Genomic DNA, 22,854 nt, shown 5'->3' on the forward strand with positions numbered 1-22,854 from the left:
ACGAGCTCGCTCAACCGATGAAGTCCATTTCTTTTTCTTCGTATTTGATGCATAATTTACCTATCACCACTTTAGTCTTCAATGAAAAACGTAAAACATTCATGAATCTGTGTCCATACACCAGTCAAATGTACACCTCAGTTGACGTGGCCCAGCGTTGCGGTCAAAAAATTGAGCTCCCCTGTCCAGCAACACCTGTCCCTCATACTGACGGACACTCATGACAATACAGTGACCCCCTCAGGTCGAATTAGCAACCTACACACATTTTACACCATGGGTGGCTCCTATAATTAGTATACTTAAAGAATATATGAGGAAAATCAAAGGTCTAATGTGTAGGATTTAGTGGCATCTAGTGGTTAGATTGCAGATCACAACTAACTGAAACGTAAGAGAACTACGATGGCTGACGCAAAAATGCAAATGGCCCTATCTAGAGTCAGTGTTGAGTTTGTCTGTCCTGGGCTACAGTAGAAATATCATGGTGAGCTCTGTGGAAGACGACCAGGCCCCCATGATGTTCGCCAGTTTTCGTAGTGGCAAAGCGGGGTGTAAGTTTTACCGTAACCTACTTTATTATTATGCTAAAAAAAAAAAGAAAAAAAAGAAAAAATCAAATTAAAGTTAAAATAATAACAAGCTTTTTTTTGTATCTTTATAAATAAGAAATGCAGCTGAAAGTGATTTACCATGAATATAGAAAATGAAATAAAAATAGACGTAAATTTGACATTACAACAGCGATAGACTGCTAAAGGCTAATTAATGTAAAACAAGATAAGTAAGATGAAGATAGACAAAAACAAGGTCGAGATAGAATGCATAAAATAAGATGGAAAATAAAACCCACTGAATAATCGTTTAGTAATGATGAAAATAAAGTTAAAAGTTACAGTATGTAGAATAAAGTGAAATAAAACAGAGTGCAAAAAGGCCAATCTGAAAGAGGCCTGTTACTGAGTACAGAGGCAGTGTTGAGGATTTCAGACAATGTTAATAATAATTAGTCTATTAATAATTACCGTCTTCAGTGATTGGTGGAGAGAAGGACTTTACCACCATAGGAAGTTGACACAGTGATAGTATGCTCTTACACAACAGTCCACAGACACACACACAGCTGTGAGGGACACGGGTGTCTCTGAGCAGACAGATGAGACACAGTTGTCTCTCGGCAGACAGGCCTCTGTGCTGTCTTCTCTCAGGAGACACTGGAGTATCTGGTGTAAACAGGAGGAGGGTCAGCTGAGGAGAAAGTTCACAGTCTGAGCCGGACAGTCACCACTGAATGTAAACGCAGCATGGCGGCCAAAGAGGGAGTCTGCTCGGCCGGACAGAGCCAGCTCCAGGACTCCTCAGACTCGGACTCGGAGGCGGAGGGGGAACACGCTCGGGGTGCCGGCACCGGGCCGTCCGCCGGCTCCTTCCCCCGCACACAGGTCATCCACAGCGGCCACTTCATGGTGTCGTCGCCGCACAGCGACTCCGCGCCGCGCCGGAGGAAGAGCGGCGGGTCTATGAGATATGACTTTGACACGGTGAACAGGACCTGGTGCCAGACGTACCGGTACGGGCCGCTCAGCTCCGGGAGCCTGAGCATCGACCCCACTCTGACCCGCCTGTTTGACTGCATGTCCCTGGCCTACAGGTGGGTCCCTTTCATGAGGTTAGGAACAGGAACATGAACCCACCTCAGACCAGTTTAGCTGCTTTGTAACTTGCAGATTCCACCTGTAAATCACCCTGTAAAGCACCTTTAATTTCTGCTTTTATTCTGTCCACTTCAGCCTTTTCATCTGCAGGGACAGATCTGTAAATAAGTGGGCACCTTATTATGAAAGTCTTTTTTTTTTTTTTTACAGTGCAGCTTTTTGATGATATGTATATATAATGAACCTGCAGGTATTTCCTCCCCCTGCAGTGATCTCCCTCTGTATAATTTATTTTATGTCAACTATACAGACAGAGCTCCACATCAAAGTAGGCCTTTATCTGTGTTTCAACAGGTTTCCCCTTTTAAGACTCATAGCGTTGGCTTGTAATGTGTGTGGATGTGTCAGGAGAAGGATTTTTGCAGTCTCTTGTGCAACCGCTTGGAAAATCTTCACTAAAAACTGGACTTTGATTCTAGTTGGCAACACTGGAGAGATTACAGCGTAACTGAGGGAAAGGAGAGAGGATCCTGCAGTGATGCCACTGACTACCACTTAGAAAATAATCTTATTATCTAAATTTTAATACACACAGACACTGTGAACTGATATAAAACATGCATTTTCATATTTTTCCCTGCTGTGTTTGCTGCTTTTTTAAAAAATCTTGATTGAATAGAAGCTTAGTGACAGGTGTCCGGTACATGCGGTGACAAAAACAGCAGCTGTTCTGTCTCTCTCTTTGACATGTGTGCGTAAGAAAATATAATGCTTTAACAGCTTGTTTATCAGAGTTCAGCCTTTGGCCTAAAGAAGTCATTTGTCCTGCAAGTGACTGTGTGCCAGTTGGGTGTTTTTTATAGTTGGATGATTATTGCACAATAAACCCTGAGCCAATTGTTTATATCTTTAATTTTTATGAAAGGCGTTTCCATTAAATTTATAAGTGCTATAGCCTATGTTAAACATGTACAGTATTAGGTGTCGCAGAGACTATTAGTGCAAAGTGCTGCTCTGCTGCACAGTATTTGTCTTTGCTGTTAATTGGTTCTTCTCCTAATAGCTTTTTTTTTTTTTAAGTAATATGCTGTGGGTGCTGTTTCAGGGTGTGTGACATGCAGCGGTGTCTCTCCATTAAAAGCACGTTGAAAATGATTCTCCAAGCTTCCTAGCAACTCCCCGAGCACCTCACATTAGGAGCCGTCTCCTCAGCACTCAGCAGTCTGCAGGACACTGAAAAAAGGGCAAACAGCCCGACAGTGTGTTGGTGAATAAGCTGATGGGTCACCATTAGTCAAAATCAGGACAGATTTCTAGCAGGAGTGTAGCGGTGAGGCGACTGAGCTTTTTCCACTGTGTCCAATTATACTCTAAGGGGTATCCAGGCATTTCTGCATGTGTCCCCATTTCATTGTTCTTAACAGAAGGCAACTTTTCCCATTTTCCATAAAGAAATCTACGGAAGCAGAGAACGGCTGTACTTGCAATTTTTCAATGCCATTATCTTGAGGTCAAGATTGAAGGCCCAAACCGACATCAAAAAACTAGTGTCGACAATGGCGAACCGTTGTGTCGCCTGTGTCTCGGCCAAAAAGTTGCACTTGAACTACCGCAATGACTACAGCCAGCGTCCAACCAGCACGTACATTCTGCACCTGCGTGAGAGGGTTCTCAGAGGTAGAGTGGGTCGTCCACTAATCAGAAGATTGGCAGTTCAATCCCGGCTCCTCCAGTCTGCATGTAGAAGTATCCTTGGCAAGATACTGCCTGGTTTAGAACTCAGTGGCTAAAAATAACCTCACCTAATAAAACAAGTTTTATAACCTCGTGCCCTCTTGACTTTAGTCGTTTGTTTGCTGTCCTCGCTTCTGTCTCTTCTCTCATGTACTGAGCTGGACCGCCAGTCAGAGGGGTTTCACTCACCGACGGGCTCTGCTGTCTCCGATGCCCATTCAACACACTGTATCGGCTGAGAAACAGCTGGCAAAGGCCAACAGTGTGGGACACACCACAAAAACCTAGACGACAGATGCTCACTCACTCACTGACATTGACCGATGGCTGACAGTCGGTCTGGTGTGTCAGGGCCCTTAATCCTTATGAACATTGCCCATTTTTCATAAACAAATATACAGATGCCAAGAACAGCCCTGCTTGCGTTGTTTTGCCAGTATCTTGAGATAACAAAGCTGGTTTATCACAAGAAAACAACTTGTGATTTCTTAAGAAAATGCTGGCATTGTGCGTTGCTGCAAATCGTGAATACGTTACATTTTCATGTTTCATATGAATCATATCAACCTTTCTAAAGTGATGTAGTATATGAGCTGACTTTTTCACTGTGAGGTGGAGGGGATGGTTGATAGCAAGGCAAGACACCTGCCAAGACCACTGTCTGAGACCACCAAACAACAAAACCAGTTGTGATTTAGCGAGACAACGCTGTGTTTCCAGTGGCTTTTTAGGTATCGCTGTTTTTCCAGGAGGGATAGTAGCACGGAACGCTGTGACATTGCTACTTTTCCAGTCGGAATTGTGGCCCCAAAAGCAGGATTTCTTTAAGCCAAAACATGATATTTTCCTAACCATAGCAAAGTGTTTTTTGTGGTTAAACCTGACCACACGTTAGCCACAGCATTCAGTTTCAGTGTATCTGTTACATTATAATGTGTAAATGTAACATCCGTGGTTTGCAGAAATATACAGCACAAACACATTTTTTGGCGACTGGGCTGAATGATGCCCAAGTCTTTTGTTTTCTTGAGAATCAACATAAATTAATCTGTTGTCAGGAGAAAACAAGCACTGTTATGCCGAGATAATGAAGTAATTAAAAAGGGCAAATATGGCCCTTCTCAGCTCCCATACCAATGTATACTTTAAGATTAATTGTGTGTGGATTTTATTTTGTTTTTTTGTGCAGTGGTAAGATAGTCTCTCCAAAGTGGAAGTCCTTTAAGGGTCTGCGGTTGCTGTGGAGAGATAAGATCCGTCTGAACAACGCGATCTGGAGAGCTTGGTTCATTCAGTGTGAGTCCACTGCTCTTCACCACCTCTCTTCTGCCATCATTATCTTTAACACCTCTCCACTATTACTTATTGATGTTTATTTGTGTCTTCTGTATTTAGATGTTGAGAAGAGGAAGAACCTAGCGTGTGGGTTTGTCACGCCGCTGGAGGGCTCAGAGGCAGATGCACATCGAAAGCCTGAAGTGAGTGATTTGTGTCACAGCGGAATGTATTTTTAAAGCGGCTACAAGGAGGTTTTTAACTGAAACAGTCTCAATTTGATACTGATGCCTCTTTACGACCTACATAAGTAAACAAAATAAACAGCGAGAAGACCATGTATTTCTATATTCTTAATGCCTGTCCCCGGGCAGAGTTTGGCAGTGAGTAGTACGTTAGCCAGTTAGAAGGAAGCAGGGGGAGATTTTTCTGTAGAGAATACACATTTTGACAAATACACGCCTGTCTCAATTAGAGGCCTGGTCTGGTTGCCAAGCACTTCATTTTTTAATAGAAGTTCTTTGGATGTATAAAACCAGGTTGCCAGCTACCTCAAATTATGTGTCTATTCCTTGATTAACCTGTAAGTTAACTATATTCCTTTAGTCCGTAATAAAAATAAAAATGAATCCAAGTTGTGAGTATTGTTTTAACAGGATAAAATGGCAGTGTGTCGGTATGCCGACTTCGAAAACAAATGCAGGCACTACCAGATCAAGATCTTGATAACACAAGGGGGTGGTGCTTATGGAAACACTACCGCTTTTGTCCACAGGCGGTGCCAAAATTAACACAAAAATGAAGTACCTTGTAGGTGTTTTAATCCGATCGAGCTGTTTAAGCACAAACTAACTTTCTTTTCAACAACACATTGTTTCAATTTCAGTTAAAACATTAATGTTTATATTGCTGAGTTCACATTTTTGTATTGTACACTGATGAGGCGAGACATGTAAGGTTTGTACTTTGTGTTTTTGCATCATGTCAACAGGCCATTGTATTAGAGGGCAGCTACTGGAAGCGAAGGATTGAAGTGGTGATCAAGGAGTATCACAAGTGGAGGATTTACTATAAGAAGAGGGTGAGCATTCTTTTTTTAATTTATTTTTTTACAGAACACATTTTTTATCTCTATAATATTTTTAGCAATGCTAGCAGCATGGCTGTTGGTTGCTCCAGACTGAAAAATCTCAACTATTGGTTGATCTGAAAGTTGGTACAGGCATTCATGGTTCCCAGAGGATAATTCCTTTGGAGATTCCCTGACTTTTTTACAAATAGGGTTCACATTTGTGGTTTTGAGAGAGATATCTTGACATTGTTGGATGGATAGGATTGCTGCAAAATTTGCTACTGATATTTAGGGTTACTAGAGGATTAATTCTAATAACTCTGGAGATCCCCTGATGTTTCCATTAGCACCATCAGCAGGTCAGAGTTTTCACCTATCCCATGAAATATCTCCACATCTACTGGACAGATCAGCACTAAACTTTTTACAGATGTTCATGGTTACCACATGATCCGACCACAAGGTTCACATATTTGCTTCGGACTGAAATGTCTCAACAAGTGTTGGATAGATTTCCATGAAATTTAGTTCAGACATTCATATTAATTTCAATTTCAATTTTATTTATTTCTCAAGGGGGACAGTGTACATTAATGAACATTTTCATAGAAATAAAAAAAACGGATGGCGCAGGCAAAAGTTCCTAAAAAAGTAAATACATTAACCATCGGCATGTTCCCCTCATGATGAATTTTAAAAACGTTTTCAGCACCATCATCAGGCCAAAATTCAAATACTGTCCAGTATTCAAGTTTATGACCAAATACCTGCAGAACTACTGACATTCCTGTTAGCCTTAGCTTTACTTTGTGTTAAGGTCCACATAATTAGCCAATGTTAGCATATAAATTGCTAAGCTAAGATGGTGACCATGGTTAATATTATACCAGCAGAGCATAGTTGTAAGGGTTATTTTTGATTAAACAAACATTTTATTACTATATTTGAAACTTGAAACCATTTTTAATGGAAGCATGTGTGAAAAGTCTAACTTTTGAATATAACTAAGATAAAGTTTTCTGTCCAGTTGCATTTTTTTCCAATATTATAGACAAGCAAATGTTCACATAACCGGCAATTTTAATATCACGGTATACCCTGAAACCGGTATACCATTGTAACCCTATTGAGTACACTTGCACAGAGTGCAAACTTTGACAGGGAGGTGTTGTTTCAAGTCAAACATGGCTGTTGAGTACTTAACGGAAAGGACGACTGCAAGATCGATCAGATTTTCTTCTTTTTAGCCAATTGTAACTGGGCGGAGCATTATTACCAACATTTGACAACAATGTCACTTTCCAAAATATATGCTTGCTCTTTATGTTGACTACTTGGCGTCTTTCGTATTCATTTACCTATTGTATTAAAAATGAATGTGTTGGCATGGCAGGTTTCAACAACTATGAAGCTTATCAAATATCTGACCTCAAATCCAGAACTAAAATCTGCTACAGTGAAGATGACAATTCAACAAGCGTAAACACCAAATGTAGCTTACGCCCATAGATCGTATAGCTAACGCCACAACACATGTAATGTCAGTGCCTGATGATATAATGTGCTGCTGTTAGCTAGCTCGCAAGCTAACGTAAGTATTCGCGTTATCATATACAGTAGCAAATTGTTGAGGTGTTGGTGAAAAATACACATGTACATATATTTGTACAATGTTCACTGTAATACTCAGCCAACATTTCACAAATTTAAAATGTTTGTGGTCCCACCTCTTCTGCTACAAAGGCAACCGTCATGATTGCACCATCTGAGTGCTCGCAGTGTGCTGCATTTCTCCATGCTTCTGAGTGTGAACATGCTCATACACTCAAAAGTATACAAGTATCTGATTTAAGGTGATTTAATACACAGCATTAGTCTCATTTATTACCAGATATAACTACACTGTTTCTCTTCTTCTCTTTTGCAGCTTCAGAAAAAGAAGGATGATATTTTATCAATGCTACAAGAGGTATGACAGAAGTCCTGCTTTAGTATTATTCAATTGTTAATGTCTTACTTTAAGTTTTGGAATAACTCTAATGCAGACAGATATTGATTTTGACCCCTTGGCTGATTGACCCAGGCTCTAGTGTGTGTCGCTGACCTGCCAGCATTGTTTACTTTTGACTCCACGCAACTATTTTTAGCACGTGGATTTAGCCTCCCTCTGTTGACCAGAGAGGATGGAAAAAAAGAAAAACAGAAACGTGCAAAACAACTTGCGTCATGGCCCGGCACTTGTAGGCAATTGACACATATTGATTTCCAGCAGCGACAATACCCTACACCCCTCCAGGCTTTATCTTTATTCAGGTGAAATAGCTGCAGAATTTAATGCCATTTAATCAAATCTGACCTACTTCCAGCAGCGTTTTGTAAACGCTGAGCAGCGAGTATGACAGTGACGTCACTGTGGCACCAACAAACAAAGCATCAGCAGATAAACATGGAGGTGGAAGGAAGGCAAAGAAAGGGAGGGACCTTGGGGAAGCACCTCATACATGATAGTATTCACATGAGAATATGACATGTGCCCTTGCAAGTCACAGCCCACTATTCCTTCATTCACCTTTGGCATCATTATTTCATTCACTCTCAGATGCACTGTGTCGATGGAAGCCCAGGTATTAACTCAGGTCAAACACAATATCCGACTGTCTGTCTGCAGCCCAAACTGTTGATGTATTGTGCAGCACTTCACAGGGCACATATCAGCACTAAGTTTACAGGTCAAAGATCAGTAAACCAGGTTTTTATGCTCAGTGTTCTCAAAGCGTTATCTCACCTTTCTCTAAACAGATTACATCCACTGGCTGGACAAACATCTCAGTAAAACCCAGGGGTTGTTTTTAGTGTTATTTCATATACTTTAAATCAGGTTTCAGCTCTCAGTGGTCCTGTGGAAAATTCAATTGGCTGTATAATTTTAGCCTCAGCTCCATTCTCTTCACAGACTCTTTAACATTTGGCATCATCTTTCAAGACAAATTGCATTCTATACTGTCAGTCCTCATATTGAAACTCAGTTAAAGTGAAACACAGTTCTGATAAGTTACCAAATCAAGTCATAAATAAAGGCAATAACAGGAAAGCCGTGCTTTAGCTGGAGTGAACTGCACAACCTATGAGAGGTCTGTATATTGATTTAGATAGAATATTACCATTGTTTTATAGCCATGCAAGCAGTGTGACCCTGGAAATGTTGGTCAGTCCACCTCATTGGTCCAGACTGAAATATCTCAACATCTATTGGATGAATTGCCATGAAAACTTGTGCAGACATTCGTGTTCTCCAGAGCAGTGGTTCTCAACCAGGGGCCATATTCACAAAGCTTCCTAGTGCTAAGACCTGCCCCGAGTGAAATTCTTTTTAAGATAAAAGTTCACAGAGCATCTTAGCCCTTAACAGAGCTCCTAAGGTGAAAAACTGTTAGGAGCAGGGAGGACTTTAAAGAGTCAAGAGTTTCTTAATCAGAGGAGAAAATGGCAGAAAGACAAAGAGGAAGGAGAAATATTCTCCAAATGCTGTATGATAGTGAGTTAATGAAATACTACAGATTAGATTGTGCAGGGATAATATGTGGTTAATCTCATTAGGGGTTTGCACACATTCCCACCTAATGCTATAACACCTGAAATAAAATCAACAGAGATCAACAGTAAGATATTTGGAAAACTGGAAAAATGCAGCAGTGCAGCAGTGAAGACTTGGGTCTGTCTCAACCTTCCATCAGCAGTGACAACACTTTCAAAGTCTCATGTTGTCAGCAGTTAATTTTATTGACACTGGGTGTCCACACCTTGCAGGCTCAAAGGGGTGTGTCTGTGACAACCAATCACATCTGTTAAAAGCAAGCATCACCCCTAGCAATGGGGTCAACCACACCTCCTCATGAAGATAAAAGTTTCTGTCCCTTCCTTGCTCAGAGTTGCTCTGAGAACTTTCCTGAATCACCCCTAAGCTAGGACTCCTTACTAAAAGTTTTTAGGCTAAGTTAGGAGCTCTCTGAGAGTGCTCTCAGAATGTTTGTAAATACGGCCCCTGGGGACTTGAGGGAGTTGCTGGGAGTCCCCAGAAAAATGGGGATTTAATTCACGATAGAATGAGCCCAGTTTGAGTAAGAGTCATAAGAGTGACTGTTCTGATCATAGGTTTCACTTCCTTCACAGTTATCTCCGCAGCTGAAGTTGTCAGCTGAAGAATTCAGGGGCCATATTCACGAACATTCTGAGAACACTCTCAGAGAGCTCCTAACTTAGCCTAAACATTTTTAGTAAGGAGTCCTAGCCTAGGAGTGATTCAGGAAAGTTCTCAGAGCAACTCTGAGCAAGGAAGGGACAGAAAATTTTATCTCAGTGAGGAGGTGTGGTTGACCCCGTCGCTAGGGCTGATGCTTGCTTTTAACAGATGTGATTGGTTGTCACAGACACACCCTTTTGTGAGCCTGCAAGGTGTGGACACCCAGTGTCAATGAAATGTCCTGCTGACTTTGAACGTGTTGTCATTGTTACTGTGATCATTGCTGATGGAAGGGACACTGCTGCACTGTTGCATTTTTCCGGTTTTCCAAATATCTTAGTGTTGTGATCACTTTTTTTTTCCTGGCATTATCGCATTAGGTGGGAAATGTGTGTGTATCCCTAATGAGATCAGCCACACATTATCCCTGCACAATCTAATCTGTAGCATCTCATTAAATCACTGTCATCAAACATTTGGAGAACATTTCTCTGACCTCTTTGTGTTTCCACTATTTTCTCCTCTGCTTAAGAAACACTTAAACCTCTTAAGAGTCATCCTCTCTGCTCCAAACAGTTTTTCACCTTAGGAGCTCTTTTAAGGTCTAAGATGCTCTGTGAATAACTTTTGTCTTTACAAGGACCTAGTCTAAATTTTAAGGGGAAATTTTAAGAAGAATTCACAATTCTAAGAATTGTCTTAGAATTTGGTCACTAGCAGCAGCTCTTAGGACTAGGAGGCTTTGTGAATACGAATGTATGTGTCCCCCAAAAGAGGTGTTTGGCATTAAAAATCTCTGCCTGTGTAATTTAGTTTCATCCAACATCTAATTTCTACATACTTTATTTATTGTCTTGTCATCTCCCTTCACCTCTGCATATCCTATCATTTCACATGAAAATATATTTCATGCACTGTAACACCTTGTAGCAGGAAACACCTCAAAAAATGTAAATAATGCCCATCGGAAGTGATAGAGGCTGAGGCAGCAGCACTGTGTGTTAGTTGGGGCCTCAGGTCTTCTTGTTTGCCTGCACGTGAGTGTGGCTGCCAGAATTAGGTCAGGGACAAAAGGCTGCTGCTCTTATTGAAATGGTGAGACATCAAAATAAAGAAATGAACAAAGCCGACATAATGATAACCTGTAAGAGGCTAGTGTTTTTGAACAATATGTCAAAACTGCTTTTTCATCATGCACAGCCCACACACACACACAAACACACACACACACACATGCACTTATGTTCTCCCTCAAAGAAAACAAATTGAGAGGCAAATGAATAAATTGTAAGAAGGGATGTCGTCTGCTTAGACGTAATCAAAACAGTTTCCGGCTCTATCTGGGCTTCCCTATAAATGTGGCGTCAGACTTAGAAGTGGAGGGTAAAGACAAGAAGGAAGAGGGTGAAGCAAAGTGGCTCAAACAGAGAGACAAGGGCCAGTCTGGAGCTTCATTTTCTGTGAGTGTTTTACTGGGTTTTAGGAAGAGAATGGGTACTTGGAAAATGTTGGCCTTACATGTCGTGCTTGATGTGATAGTGGAGGACATGCAACTGCAATTTTTTTTTTAGTTTGTGGATGTAAATTGTGTTTCAGTGAGTTGGCATTTTCATATTTTTACAGGTAACTGGATCCACTTATTTTGCCAGCCCAATCACCAGAAGAAAATGTATGCATTGTACATTTCTGCAAACCATGAATGTTATATTTGCACATTTCTTACGGATCATATCAGCATTTCTAAAGTGACATGGTATATGAGCTGACTTTGTCACTGGGAGGTGGAGCGGATGGTGGATGGTCTGACACCTGGGTGATGTGCCTGCCAAGCTGCAGACCACTGTTTGAGAGCAACAAACAACAAAACCAGTTGTGATTTAATGAGTTATTGCTGTGTTTTCTGCGGCTTTTTAGGAATTAAACATGGAGTTTTTGGAGCAACCTGTCTCTGTCTTTTACAATAGCTTTTTAGGCACTAAACGTGGGTGTTTTGTAGCAATCTGTCACTGTGTTTCCTGCAGCTTTTTAGGACCTAAACGTGGATGTTTTGTAGCAACCTGTCTATGTTTCCAGCAGGGTTTTAGAAATCAAATGTGGGTTTTTTAGCAACTCGTTGCTGTTGTTCCAGCAGCTTTTAGGCACCAAACACGGGTGTTTTGTAGCAACCTTTCATTGTGTTTCCTGTAGCTTTTTAGGCACCAAACATGGGTGTTTTATAGCAACCTGTCACCGTGTTTGCCGCAGCTTTTTAGAAACCAAACATGGGTGTTTTATAGCAACCCGTTGCTGTGTTTCCAGCGGCTTTTAGGCGCCAAACATGGGTTTTTTGTCGCAACCTGTCAAAGTGTCTCCAGTGGATTTTTGCCACCAAACATGGTTGTCACTATGTTTCCAGCCAGCTTTTTAGGCACCAAGCGTGGGTGTCTTGAAGCGTCCAGTCACTGTTTTTCCAAAAGGGATAGTGCCATTAAAAGCGGTTGTTGTTTACTGAGACATAGCTGCTTGTCCAGCAGGGATTGTGCACCCAAACTAGGTATTTTAAGCCAAAATGTGATCTTTTCTGAACCATAAACAAGTAGTTTTTGTGCCTAAACAAAACCACGTTAACCACAGCGTTGAAGTTTCAATGTATTCACTACATATAAGGTGCAAATACAACATATCTGTAGTTTGAAGAGATGTACTGTACAATGCCAACATTTCTTAGTATCTAATATATCTAACCATACTGTATGCTGTAGCTTGAACTTAGTGCAAAAAAACAGGACAGGCTTTTGGAAATCATTACCTTTCACGCTTTGCCTTTTCAGTCATGTTTGTAGGGAGCACTCTAGTGGATAGATCAGGGATTGATTGTTCACTAAAAGTTGACCTTGTGTTTGGATCTGATATGCTCCAGGGTCAGATCTGCCAGGCCAAGCTGGAGAAATGGTCCAATCAGATGTACCAGGAGCCTGAGGCTGCGCCGGCGGAGGTCCACATGTTTGACCTGGACTGCCTCCTGTCCGATATCTCCGACACCCTGTTCACCATGACACAAAAGCAGCCATGTCCCTGGGCCAGTGACCGACACGACAGTGAGTAGTCAGTACTCTGGGTGAATTTCAGCTGTGACTTTGTACTGGTCTCAAAACTAAATCAAATCATTGAAAGTGTTTTTAAAAAAAAGGATGGACACCTCGTGGCCTGTGAGCTGCATGACAGGATTAAAACAGTTACAACAAAATATAACACCTTGGCTTTTTGTTGAGGGAACAAGGGCGACGCTAACATCTGCGACTATATTGTTTTAATGTCATATAAAAAATACTTTTTCAGGGGCTTTAATATTCTAACACTTGGTGTGGCTGATGGGTCACATGGGTCAGCAAATCAGCCAAAGGAAGCCACCCTACAAATAAGGAAATTCCCTATGATGAAAGAAAGCACTCACAATAAGGCAGACACATTAACAGACTCACTCACTCATATAAGATGTTCTCTTCCTCCTCAGCGTACACCAGCAATGCTGATATGATCCAGCCAGGCCTGACTCCACTGCAGCCCAACCTGGATGATTTCATGGATATACCAGGTACTCTCTACCTGTCCATCTGTCTGTCTGTCTGTCTATCTGCAGGTCAATACCCCTGATTGATTTTGTGTCTGAGTATCCATCCAGTTTCAGCTATCACTGTGGCACATGTGTGCTGGATTTAGTGCAGAAAAATATATTTGATAGTTGATAGAAGACGTGTGAACTGATCTCGATAAGACATGGGTCATTAATCATTAACCTTTCAGCCTGAGAGTTTAGTGTCTATATTCTGACAAGCCACAGAACGAGGCTCTTATCCTGACTCATGTATTTCCCCATGGACAAAAAAAATTAAAACAAAGTAATGTATTCTAGAATTAAATCTTACAATCTGAATTTAAGATTTAATTGCTTAATGCAGAGGTTTGAATTTTTGATGTGTAAATTGTTTTTCTACTGTAGATGGCTTTTGCATCAAACAATCGGTTCTCGAGTGACACTCCTTCATTTATGTGCTGTGTCTGCACTATATTATTTGGTCCTCAGAGGTTAGATGGGGGGCAAAGGCAGGGTGAAGCCTGGAGAATGGGGAAGTGGAAGAGGATGTATTTAGCTATGAGGCCAGGGGAAATAAAAGGATGGGCTGTGAGATGGTGGGATTTCCTTCTAAAATCAGCTCTTGATGACCTCTGAAGAAGATCATTCTGATGGTTACCTAAGCAGATTTGTAGCTTCATTTTGAGCAAAGTCATTTTCCATGGCCTTTCATGGCTCTAGTGCTGGAAAATTATTTAAATATTTTTATTTATTTAGGTTATTAATCTTATTTCTGCACAGAGCATCATCAGAGAGGCCGAGGGAGGGAAGGAGCAAGAGACACTTTGTCCTCCTTATATTCGTCTTGCAAAAGAAAAGTCTGTGTTGCTGCTGCTTTTTTTAAACCCATCTGTCGCCTGCATCCAGGCGCTGCCTCCACGTCACACAATAGACTACAACTACCAAAAAGAACGGCGCAGCGCTATGATCCACCTCACACACAAACTAGCAAACAAACGCTCACCTGACACAATCAAGTAGCTCTGTCTCCCACACATGCAGCGCAGAGCTGGATTGCACATGTGCTACTGCGGCCATTACATTCATCTCACAGACTGATTTAGCGTAGCATGTGCAACATATAAATCGATGTCACACTGTTGACTGATAACAGACAGATTTAACAGAGGAGCAGCTCTGTGTCTCTCTGAGTGTAGATGGAGAACCTGTGAGTGAGTGAGTGAGTGAGTGAGTGAGTGAGTGAGTGAGTGAGTGAGTGAGGAGAGATGCACACTGGCATAGCTTTTCAGAAGAACAGTGTTATGCAACTTGACCCTATATTGATACAAACATTTCAGACCTTTTAATTCCTTGTGAACCTCTGCGTAATTTGAGATCCTCGGGCAGAGGTCTGCTGTTTGTTGCAAAGTCCACACTGAAGACTAAAGGAGACGCAGCTTTTGAAATCAGGGCCCCGTGGCTCAGGGACGACTTAGCAGAAAGCATATCCTGATTTTATCAGCACTGTCTGTTTCATTGCTATTGAGAGGCAGGGAAAGTTTTAAGATACACCTTAATTGATCCCCAGTGGGGAAATTCACCCATGGCTGCTTTCCAGTCAGCTCGACTGCAAAAAGACAGAAAGCTGAAGAGTTTATTTTTTTGCTCAGGGGCACAATGGCTGTGGTTGTTGTGGCCTTTGTGTTGCTCTCAGTGAAGCAGTCCTGCAGCCCCGTGGCTACAAGTCAGCCTTTGTAACCCACAGACAACCTGCTGCCCACTGCTGTAATATGTGTGCGTATGTGTGTTGGGGGGTGTTTGTTCTCACAGCATTGGCAGGGGCCTCAGGGATCAGCTGTCTGCCTCTCTTTTGGTCACAAGATCCAGAGAGCTAGTGAGTGTCTGTCAGAGCGACACGGCCTTGAGTTTAATTTATGCAGACTGCTTCTCTTACATGGAAATACAGTCAGATCACTTCTCTGAGGCATGCCACTAGTTTCTCCTCACTGAGATGAAAACACAGACAGGCTGGTATGTACTTTCAGACTGCGTCACAATTTTTTGCGGTGTGTTCACAGAGCTCGTGTTGTACTGGATTTTGAATACTGTTATGTGTTCACGACATGAAATCAAAGTTTCATCGACAGAAGCCAGTGAGTTCGTATTTGTCTCTCCAGCTGCTGAGAACTTGGTTTGACTTCGGTGCTGTCAGATGTGAAGACACAGTTTTAATCACAGATGGCAGCTTGGCACAGTCAGTTGCCAGTGTGGCTCCACAAATATGTGACCTGGCAGATATGAAGCTGAATGATCACCTCATACAGAGCGCCTCACTGCATTTTGTCTGATGTTTTGGCTCTGTGCTTTTATATTTTTGTTTTTGTTGTTTGAATTACTGAACTGAAGCCATGACTGTGATATCAGACAGCAGACTGACAGTAGTAATTCCAGGAGACTTTCAGCCATATCTGTTACATAAACGGAAGCATTTTGTGCCTGTGGTGTTACGTCATTTGAGGTGGCAAAAATTAATCAACCCAATCTCTGGAAAAATGTTGCCATTGCATGTTTCTGCATATCACAAGTGTTATTATGTGGCAGATATGTTGAAACTTTACAATTCAATAACACTGTGGTTAAGATGTGGTTAGATTTAGGCACAAAAAACACTTAATTCTGGTTAGAAAAAGATCACGTTTTAGCTTAAAATACCAGGTACTGGGGGGCACAGTCCCTGCTGGAAAAGCAGCGATGTCTTGGTAAAAAGATACCACTTTTTGTGCTACTGTCCTCGCTGGAAAAACAGCAATGGGTTGCTAAAAACCACCCACATTTAGAGGCTGTAGAGCTACAGGAAACATAGTGATAGGTCCCTAAAAAAGGAACTTTCATTTTGTGTTGATTTTGGCGGCCCCTGTGGACAAAAGTGGTAGTGTCTCCATGAGCCCCCTCGCCTCGTGTCATAAAGATCTAGCTAGCTAGCAGGTGCAAACGCACAATGTAAATTCATATATTGACGTGAAACTACGTCTCACAATGTATTTTATGATTAAAAAAGACATATCTCCGGCCTGTCTAGGAGGAAGAGGTTAGCGATTTTGAATTCTTCCAGGTCTCGCAATTCTCTACATCTGTTAAGTGAACGACCACGTTGACTCGTGTTGCTGCCCGTCCTCTATCGTTATCCCCCATGTCCGCTAGTTTTTGCTCTTTGGTGAATTCTTTTTGTCTTCTCTTTGCTGATCCTGCAGCCGTTTCAGCCATAACTACAAAATTCTCTAAAGAAAATTTTCCCCCTGCTTCCTTTTAACTAGAAATGTAAATGTAGGCTCTTCAGTCTGCATGCTATGGATTGTTTAGTCTGATTTGGCGGGGAATCAGACCCAGGGACAGGCACTAAGAGCTAATCTTCTCGCTGAGAACCATGTGATAGTTTTCTTGGCCTGTTTTAGTGTGTGTATCGTCTTTATTGTCACACCTGACAGTCTGATTAACAGTGTGCGTTCTTTCCTCAGATATCTTTATGAACTACAGGGGCCAGCCCGCTGAGCAGACTGGTTTTGCTGACTGTGGCTATTTTGAGAGCTCACCCAACACAGCGTTCGCTCCAGTTCCCTCCCCTGTGGTGACAACTCCTCAGCTACTTATCGACACCCAGCTGGCTCAGGTACTGACGCTGTGAACAGCTCCTCCTCCTATTTGTGACGTGTAACACTGCAGGAATACTTCATTAGCAACCATTAGTGCTGTTGTACAGAAGCCGAGAGCGACTGTGTTATCTTGAGATTAACAAAGCCATACTTCCCGACCTTGAGATCTCAAAAATAGGATTCTGACACAAAAGAGGGGTCAGAGGGTCTCTCCCAGGAAAAAATTGAGTTTCATAGACTTTGTTTCCTGCACTCTGGTGACTTTTAAAGAATGGAAATAACCAAATATAACGTATAAGATCAGCATTTTGATGTTTAAAGTATTTAATTTGAATGCCTAAGCAGGGTTTAACGGTCTCTAGAAGACAGCTGGACACCACGCCGCAGCAGAAGAGGGCAAGCCAGCCCCCCAGGGCACCCCTCAAATCCCTGCTAGAGCATCCCATCAGACTTACACATACATAAGTCATACGCGGTCAGTGCAGAGATGAGGTGTCTGCCGGCAGCTGTACCCAACTCATGCGGGTACGACGGGCTCTCTCAAGGGTCAGAGAAGGGGGGAAGATAGGGGAAGCACACTTTTAGAGTCATAGGCTTTATACACATTGTGTAAGTTGAGGTGACTTTTCCTTTAAATTTCTTAAAATCTGTACAGTAAAGCCATATGAACCTTTGTCTGTTCCTAGTCAGGCTCGTCCTGTACAGGGATCCATTGGAAATTTCAGCTAATCTACGTCGGAAAGGTTTTTATGGCAGGTCAAAGGTAATTAATTGATGATATTTTAAATTTAGAGCTACCTTTATTTAAATATGATACTATAAATATATCTTTTAACATTTCCATGCTGACCTTGTTATGTGTGTAAGTCCAACAGGATGCTTTAGCTTGGCATATCAAATGTGTAGTGACTAGTATCAATGAAAAAAAGCGGCTAAGAGGCTGAGTAGGCTTGTAACTATGACGCGTTCAATAAAATCCATGCTGAAGTCCAAAGATGTGTTTTATGGTGATATGATAAACAAACAACTGAGATAACCAAAGCAAACTGAGATTAAATGATATGATCTGAGCCAAAAGCCACCACACCAGTGAATGAACAGGTAAAATAATGTGAAACCACACCCACCCCTGTGACAAGTACAATTACCTGAAGTGAAAGTGACCAAAAGAATGTGTGCAGCCTAAACAAATAATAAACAACAGAGGTTAATTACACATTCTGGCTCCTACGAAATGTGATCTGTGGTCTTTCTTCATCCTTTTTGGCTGCTCCAAGCATCTCTATCATAACACCAAGAATAGAGAAGCATCAAAATTCAAGTGACGGCTGACTTTACCGAGATTTCCTCAAATGATGGCTCACTTGACCACAATGCAATTATCACATGATTGCAAGAAAACAGAAGTTATTTTCTCTTGATTATTCTCTTGAATTATTTTGTTGTCTTGCAAAATCAGCGTTTTGTTTTCTCAAGAATCGACATAATGAACCAGGAGAAGCTTTGTTATCTCATCTTATGCTTTCTTCTCCAGCCAAATCTGTCATCTGAGAATTTGCGTCAGCCCTCCTCCTCTAACACCAGGCTAGACCAGACCGGGCCGGGCCAGGATTGTGGTGAATACAACACGTCTAGCATCCCATCAGGTGCCATGCCGTATGGACATCAGTCATACCCTGATCCTTCCGTTTCTGTAGCATTCAGCTCCAGCATCGAGCAGCCGCCCTCTTCGAGTATCGCTTTTTTCTACCCACTACCCTGCCACAAGTTTGGTTACTACACAACAACCAGCGTGACCCCCACCGTCATCACTCACACCGCCTCCACCACGGGGGCCCAGGGCTCTGTGCACCAGGCTCATGGCTACCCTCACACAGGGGACACTTACCCCCTGACTCCCTGCCAATCACTCAGTTACTCAGCCACTGTGTCTGACCCGGTCCACGCAGCACAGCCCTCCGTCACCGCGGCCCACTGCTTCTCAGTCCCGGAGCAGGTGGCTGTCACAGGAGTCAGAGGGAAGCACAAGCAGAAGACAGGGGGAGTGAGGACAGTCAGTCCCTCGATGGTCCCCCCGTCCACCACACCCACACCCACCAGCTGCCTGGCTAAGCTGCTCTCCTCCGGCACCCGTGAACGTGAGTCACATCCGTCCCATGCTCTGTCTTTAACATCAGATTTTGTCTGGAAAAATGAACTCACTGTTGGTTTTTGTGCTTTCAGGGAAGCCAGCACTAGGATTTGATGCTCCTCTTGTGGCGGTCAAAGGTCAGAGGTCACCATCTCCCAGCTCATCGGTGAGCCTGTCTCTTAGTATCACAAGTGTAGGGTTCATTTCAGTTGATAACTGCCTTAAAAAGCTGTAAAAACAAGACATTGAGGTTTAACGGGGGGGTTGTGGACTGAACTGTTTCTTGGCAGACCATAATGACCTCCTAGGAGTCCAGGAAGTTTGTCTTGTACAGATATGAAAGTGATATTAAGCGTTTTATTTAAAGCTCAGTTCTGACCCAAGATTTGCGACGAGATGCAACCATTTTATAATATTGCAGAGAAAAGCTGCAGTGGTATGATTTGGCTCATCTCAGCTCAGTCAGGCCGGCTGATAAAGTCATCGGTGAGTAAGCTTGTGAAGTCGTGAGTGCCTGGATGTAGACTGTAAGGCACGTCATTTGTTTGAACATCCAGTCGGTTGTTGGTTTGTTGTTCTGACAACAGCCCCTCATCCCCGCCAAGCCCAAGTCTGTCACTTTACATTCCTGCTGTTGATGCATATGTTGGTCTCCATCCTCAAAGTGTGTCGGTGTTTGATGATGGGCTGCTGATGCTGCTCGCTGTATGGGTGCATGTCACATGAGTGCGTGTAATGTGTTAGGAAGCATCGAGAGTTGTTGTTATGTAGACAATAAATCATCTTGTTTCATCTCATTGGTGTGAACTGGCAGGTTTTTAGAACGTTCCAGACCAGTTACAAGGGCAGCAGTAACTCAGAGGTAGAGCAGGTCGTCTACTCATCGGAAGATCGACGGTTCGATCCCTGATTCCTCTAGTTCACATGTCGAAGTATCCTTGGGCAAGATTCTGAACCCCAAATAGCTTCTTATCGCTGTACCATCAGCGTGTGAATGTGATGTAGTGTAACAGTGCTTTGAGTGGTCAGAAGACTAGAAAAGTGCTATGCAAGTGCAGTCCATTTACTTTTTCTTTACCATTTCTCAATGCAAATAGTTGCAAGTTTAAACTTGTCTCATCACGAATCTTTAGTCTGCACTGAGCTTTACTGTCTGCAAGATAGCAAAAGAGTGTGTTTTCAAAAAAGTCAGGTACCTAGTGCCTGTTATGGTTCAGGTTCAACAATTTACATTATTTTACCTTGGAATTATTTATTAGGATGACTAAACTCTTGTTCTTTTCACTTGTACCTTCATTTTCTACCATTTGTTATTGCCAGTAGTAAGTATTTTATCATGTTTTATCATCATGTATCATATTTTATCATTTGTATGACTCCAAACACACATGTAACATCACCATCATCAAATGTGCGAGCTCAGTTTGTGGCAAAGGAAAGAGTTATAGAGTAAATACTTGCCTACATATTGGATTTTAATAAGGTCAGAAGAAAAGTTAAGGAAATCTTGTCTAGCATTCTCTTTAGAAGAAAAACATTTTTCAAAAGGCACCTCTGAGTAGAGACTGTGTGTTGTTCAGCAGTCAAGCAGTAGCACACATGTTGGAGAGACGTCATCACAGCTGCAGCATGAAGCTGGTTGGCCTGCAGGGATCCCAGTGCTCACACCTCTTCACAACCAGAGTGCCACCCTGGGTCACAGTGGACCCCATGCCAGCACCTCCAGAGGCTCAGCGGTTTCCGCCCTGCTCTCCCACAGCTCCACACAACCCAGCACCACCCTCCTTATTCCCAAGACTGAGAAACTATCTCCTGTGCAGCTCTACGGCACCGACAGGAGCAGCTTAACAGGTGTGGCCTCAGTGAAACAACATCCTGCTTTTTACAAATGTAATTAGGGATCAGAGAAATCAAGAAATCTTCTTTTAACTGGTGAATGATAACATGATCGCTGCTCAGACCATGATGTACGATCATGTAACCCTGGTACAGAGTAGTGGCTCCAGTGCTCCATTCTCTGCCCAGATGCCAGATAAAAATGTGGGCATCGTACATTTCTGAAAACCACAGATACAATACATTTGCACATTTCATATGTATCGTATCAAAGGTTTCTAAAGCGACGTAGTATATGAGCTGACTTTGTGATTTGGCAAATCACAGCTTTTTTTTCCTGTGCTTTCAGGCACCAAACATGGGTGTTTTGTAGCGACTTGTCACTGTGTATCCAGCAGCATTTTAGCCACCAAACGAGGCTGTTTTGTAGCAACCTGTTGCTGTTTTTTTTCAGGGGCTTTTTTGGCTCCAAACATCAATGTTTTATAGCGACTCATCACTGTTTATCCAGCAGCTTTTAGCCACCAAATGAGGCTGTTTTGTAGCAACCTGCTATTGTTTTTTTCAGCAGCTTTTCAGGCACCAAACAAGGGTGTTTTGTAGCAACCCCTCACTGTTTTTCCAGCTGCTTTTTAGGCACTAAACATCAGTGTTTTGTAGCAACCCCTCATTGTTTATCCAGCAGCTTTTTAGCCACCAAACAAGGGTGTTTTGTAACAACCTGTCACTGTTTCTCCAGGGGCTTTTTAGGCAACTAACATAGGTGTTTTGTAACAACCTGTCACTGTTTTTCCAGCGGCTTTTTTGGCACCAAACATGGGTGTTTTGTAGTGACCCGTTGCTGATCTTCCAGCTTCATTCCTAGGTTGTCAAATACCAACATTTTGAGTTGGCAGTCAGCCCGAACCACCAACCCAAAGCGTAAGCATTTGACGACCTGGGAATGAGACGCAACAATCAACTGTCTTTCCCCAGAATTACATACAGTGCCTTTAAAGGACATGCAGCTGAGTTTGTCATTGTACTCCACGCTGTGTGTGTGCATATATCAACAACATAGGTGAAGGTCTTGTGCAGTAAGAGAATATGCAGTTACAAACAACTAATGTGCATGTGTGAGAGGGGCACGTTTTTGGACCAGTCCAAACAATAAGCCTGGCTACATGAGCTCTGCAGAGATAATGATTCATTTTTTAGTTCGTGAATAGATTATATTGTTAATCAAAATATTAAAATGGAGTGTAAAATCATAAATCTTTATACATTTTTTAACCTCCAATCAATGAATGAAAAAACTAAAAAGCTTTTTAATTGTTCCCCTTTTCACCAATCAGCTGATAAGATAAATTAAAACTTAATTTTTTTGACTCATAAACCTAATGGACTAATCACTGCTCTGGACATCCATGAAGATGCACATCTCATCAGCATATATGCATAAGAAATGTTAGAAATGTGGTGAGGAAAATGGGGAATACATGTATATAAATGATTAAATGCATGTCAAGGCCAAACAATTAGGATAATGAATTGAAATGAGTTGAAATTAAAATGAGCAAGTGAAAGAGAAATAGAAAAATAAAGTTTTAATTGACAAACTTTCCCTTTTGTCTTCAGTTACATTTTTGACTTGTCTGAAAACACTTTGCCAAATTTGTGTTTGTTTGGGGACTGTAATTATCACACAGCATAATGTGTGTGTTAAAAT

General features: G+C 42.0%; 1 protein-coding gene across 4 annotated transcripts in view; it reads left to right on the forward strand.

Annotated features, from left to right (window-relative positions):
• Nucleotides 1-1,105: 1,105 nt before the first annotated feature.
• Nucleotides 1,106-22,854, forward strand: part of LOC126388164 (carbohydrate-responsive element-binding protein) — a 29,070-nt gene continuing 7,321 nt past the window's right edge. For 2 of the 4 annotated variants that reach the window (XR_007569722.1, XM_050041077.1), the window contains exons 1-11: nucleotides 1,106-1,651; nucleotides 4,579-4,685; nucleotides 4,785-4,867; nucleotides 5,656-5,745; nucleotides 7,664-7,705; nucleotides 12,876-13,053; nucleotides 13,470-13,550; nucleotides 17,045-17,196; nucleotides 18,714-19,317; nucleotides 19,403-19,476; nucleotides 20,891-21,161. Coding sequence is in view for 3 of the 4 variants with exons in the window: in XM_050041077.1 (XP_049897034.1) it covers nucleotides 1,305-1,651; nucleotides 4,579-4,685; nucleotides 4,785-4,867; nucleotides 5,656-5,745; nucleotides 7,664-7,705; nucleotides 12,876-13,053; nucleotides 13,470-13,550; nucleotides 17,045-17,196; nucleotides 18,714-19,317; nucleotides 19,403-19,476; nucleotides 20,891-21,161 (2,029 nt within the window). In the remaining variant the exon portion in view is untranslated. The remainder of the gene's footprint in view (nucleotides 1,652-4,578; nucleotides 4,686-4,784; nucleotides 4,868-5,655; nucleotides 5,746-7,663; nucleotides 7,706-12,875; nucleotides 13,054-13,469; nucleotides 13,551-17,044; nucleotides 17,197-18,713; nucleotides 19,318-19,402; nucleotides 19,477-20,890; nucleotides 21,162-22,854) is intronic. The other 2 variants (XM_050041078.1, XM_050041080.1) reach the window with 2 other exon arrangements.

This window comes from Epinephelus moara, chromosome 3 (assembly GCF_006386435.1).
Source record: "Epinephelus moara isolate mb chromosome 3, YSFRI_EMoa_1.0, whole genome shotgun sequence".
Taxonomy (NCBI): domain Eukaryota; kingdom Metazoa; phylum Chordata; class Actinopteri; order Perciformes; family Serranidae; genus Epinephelus; species Epinephelus moara.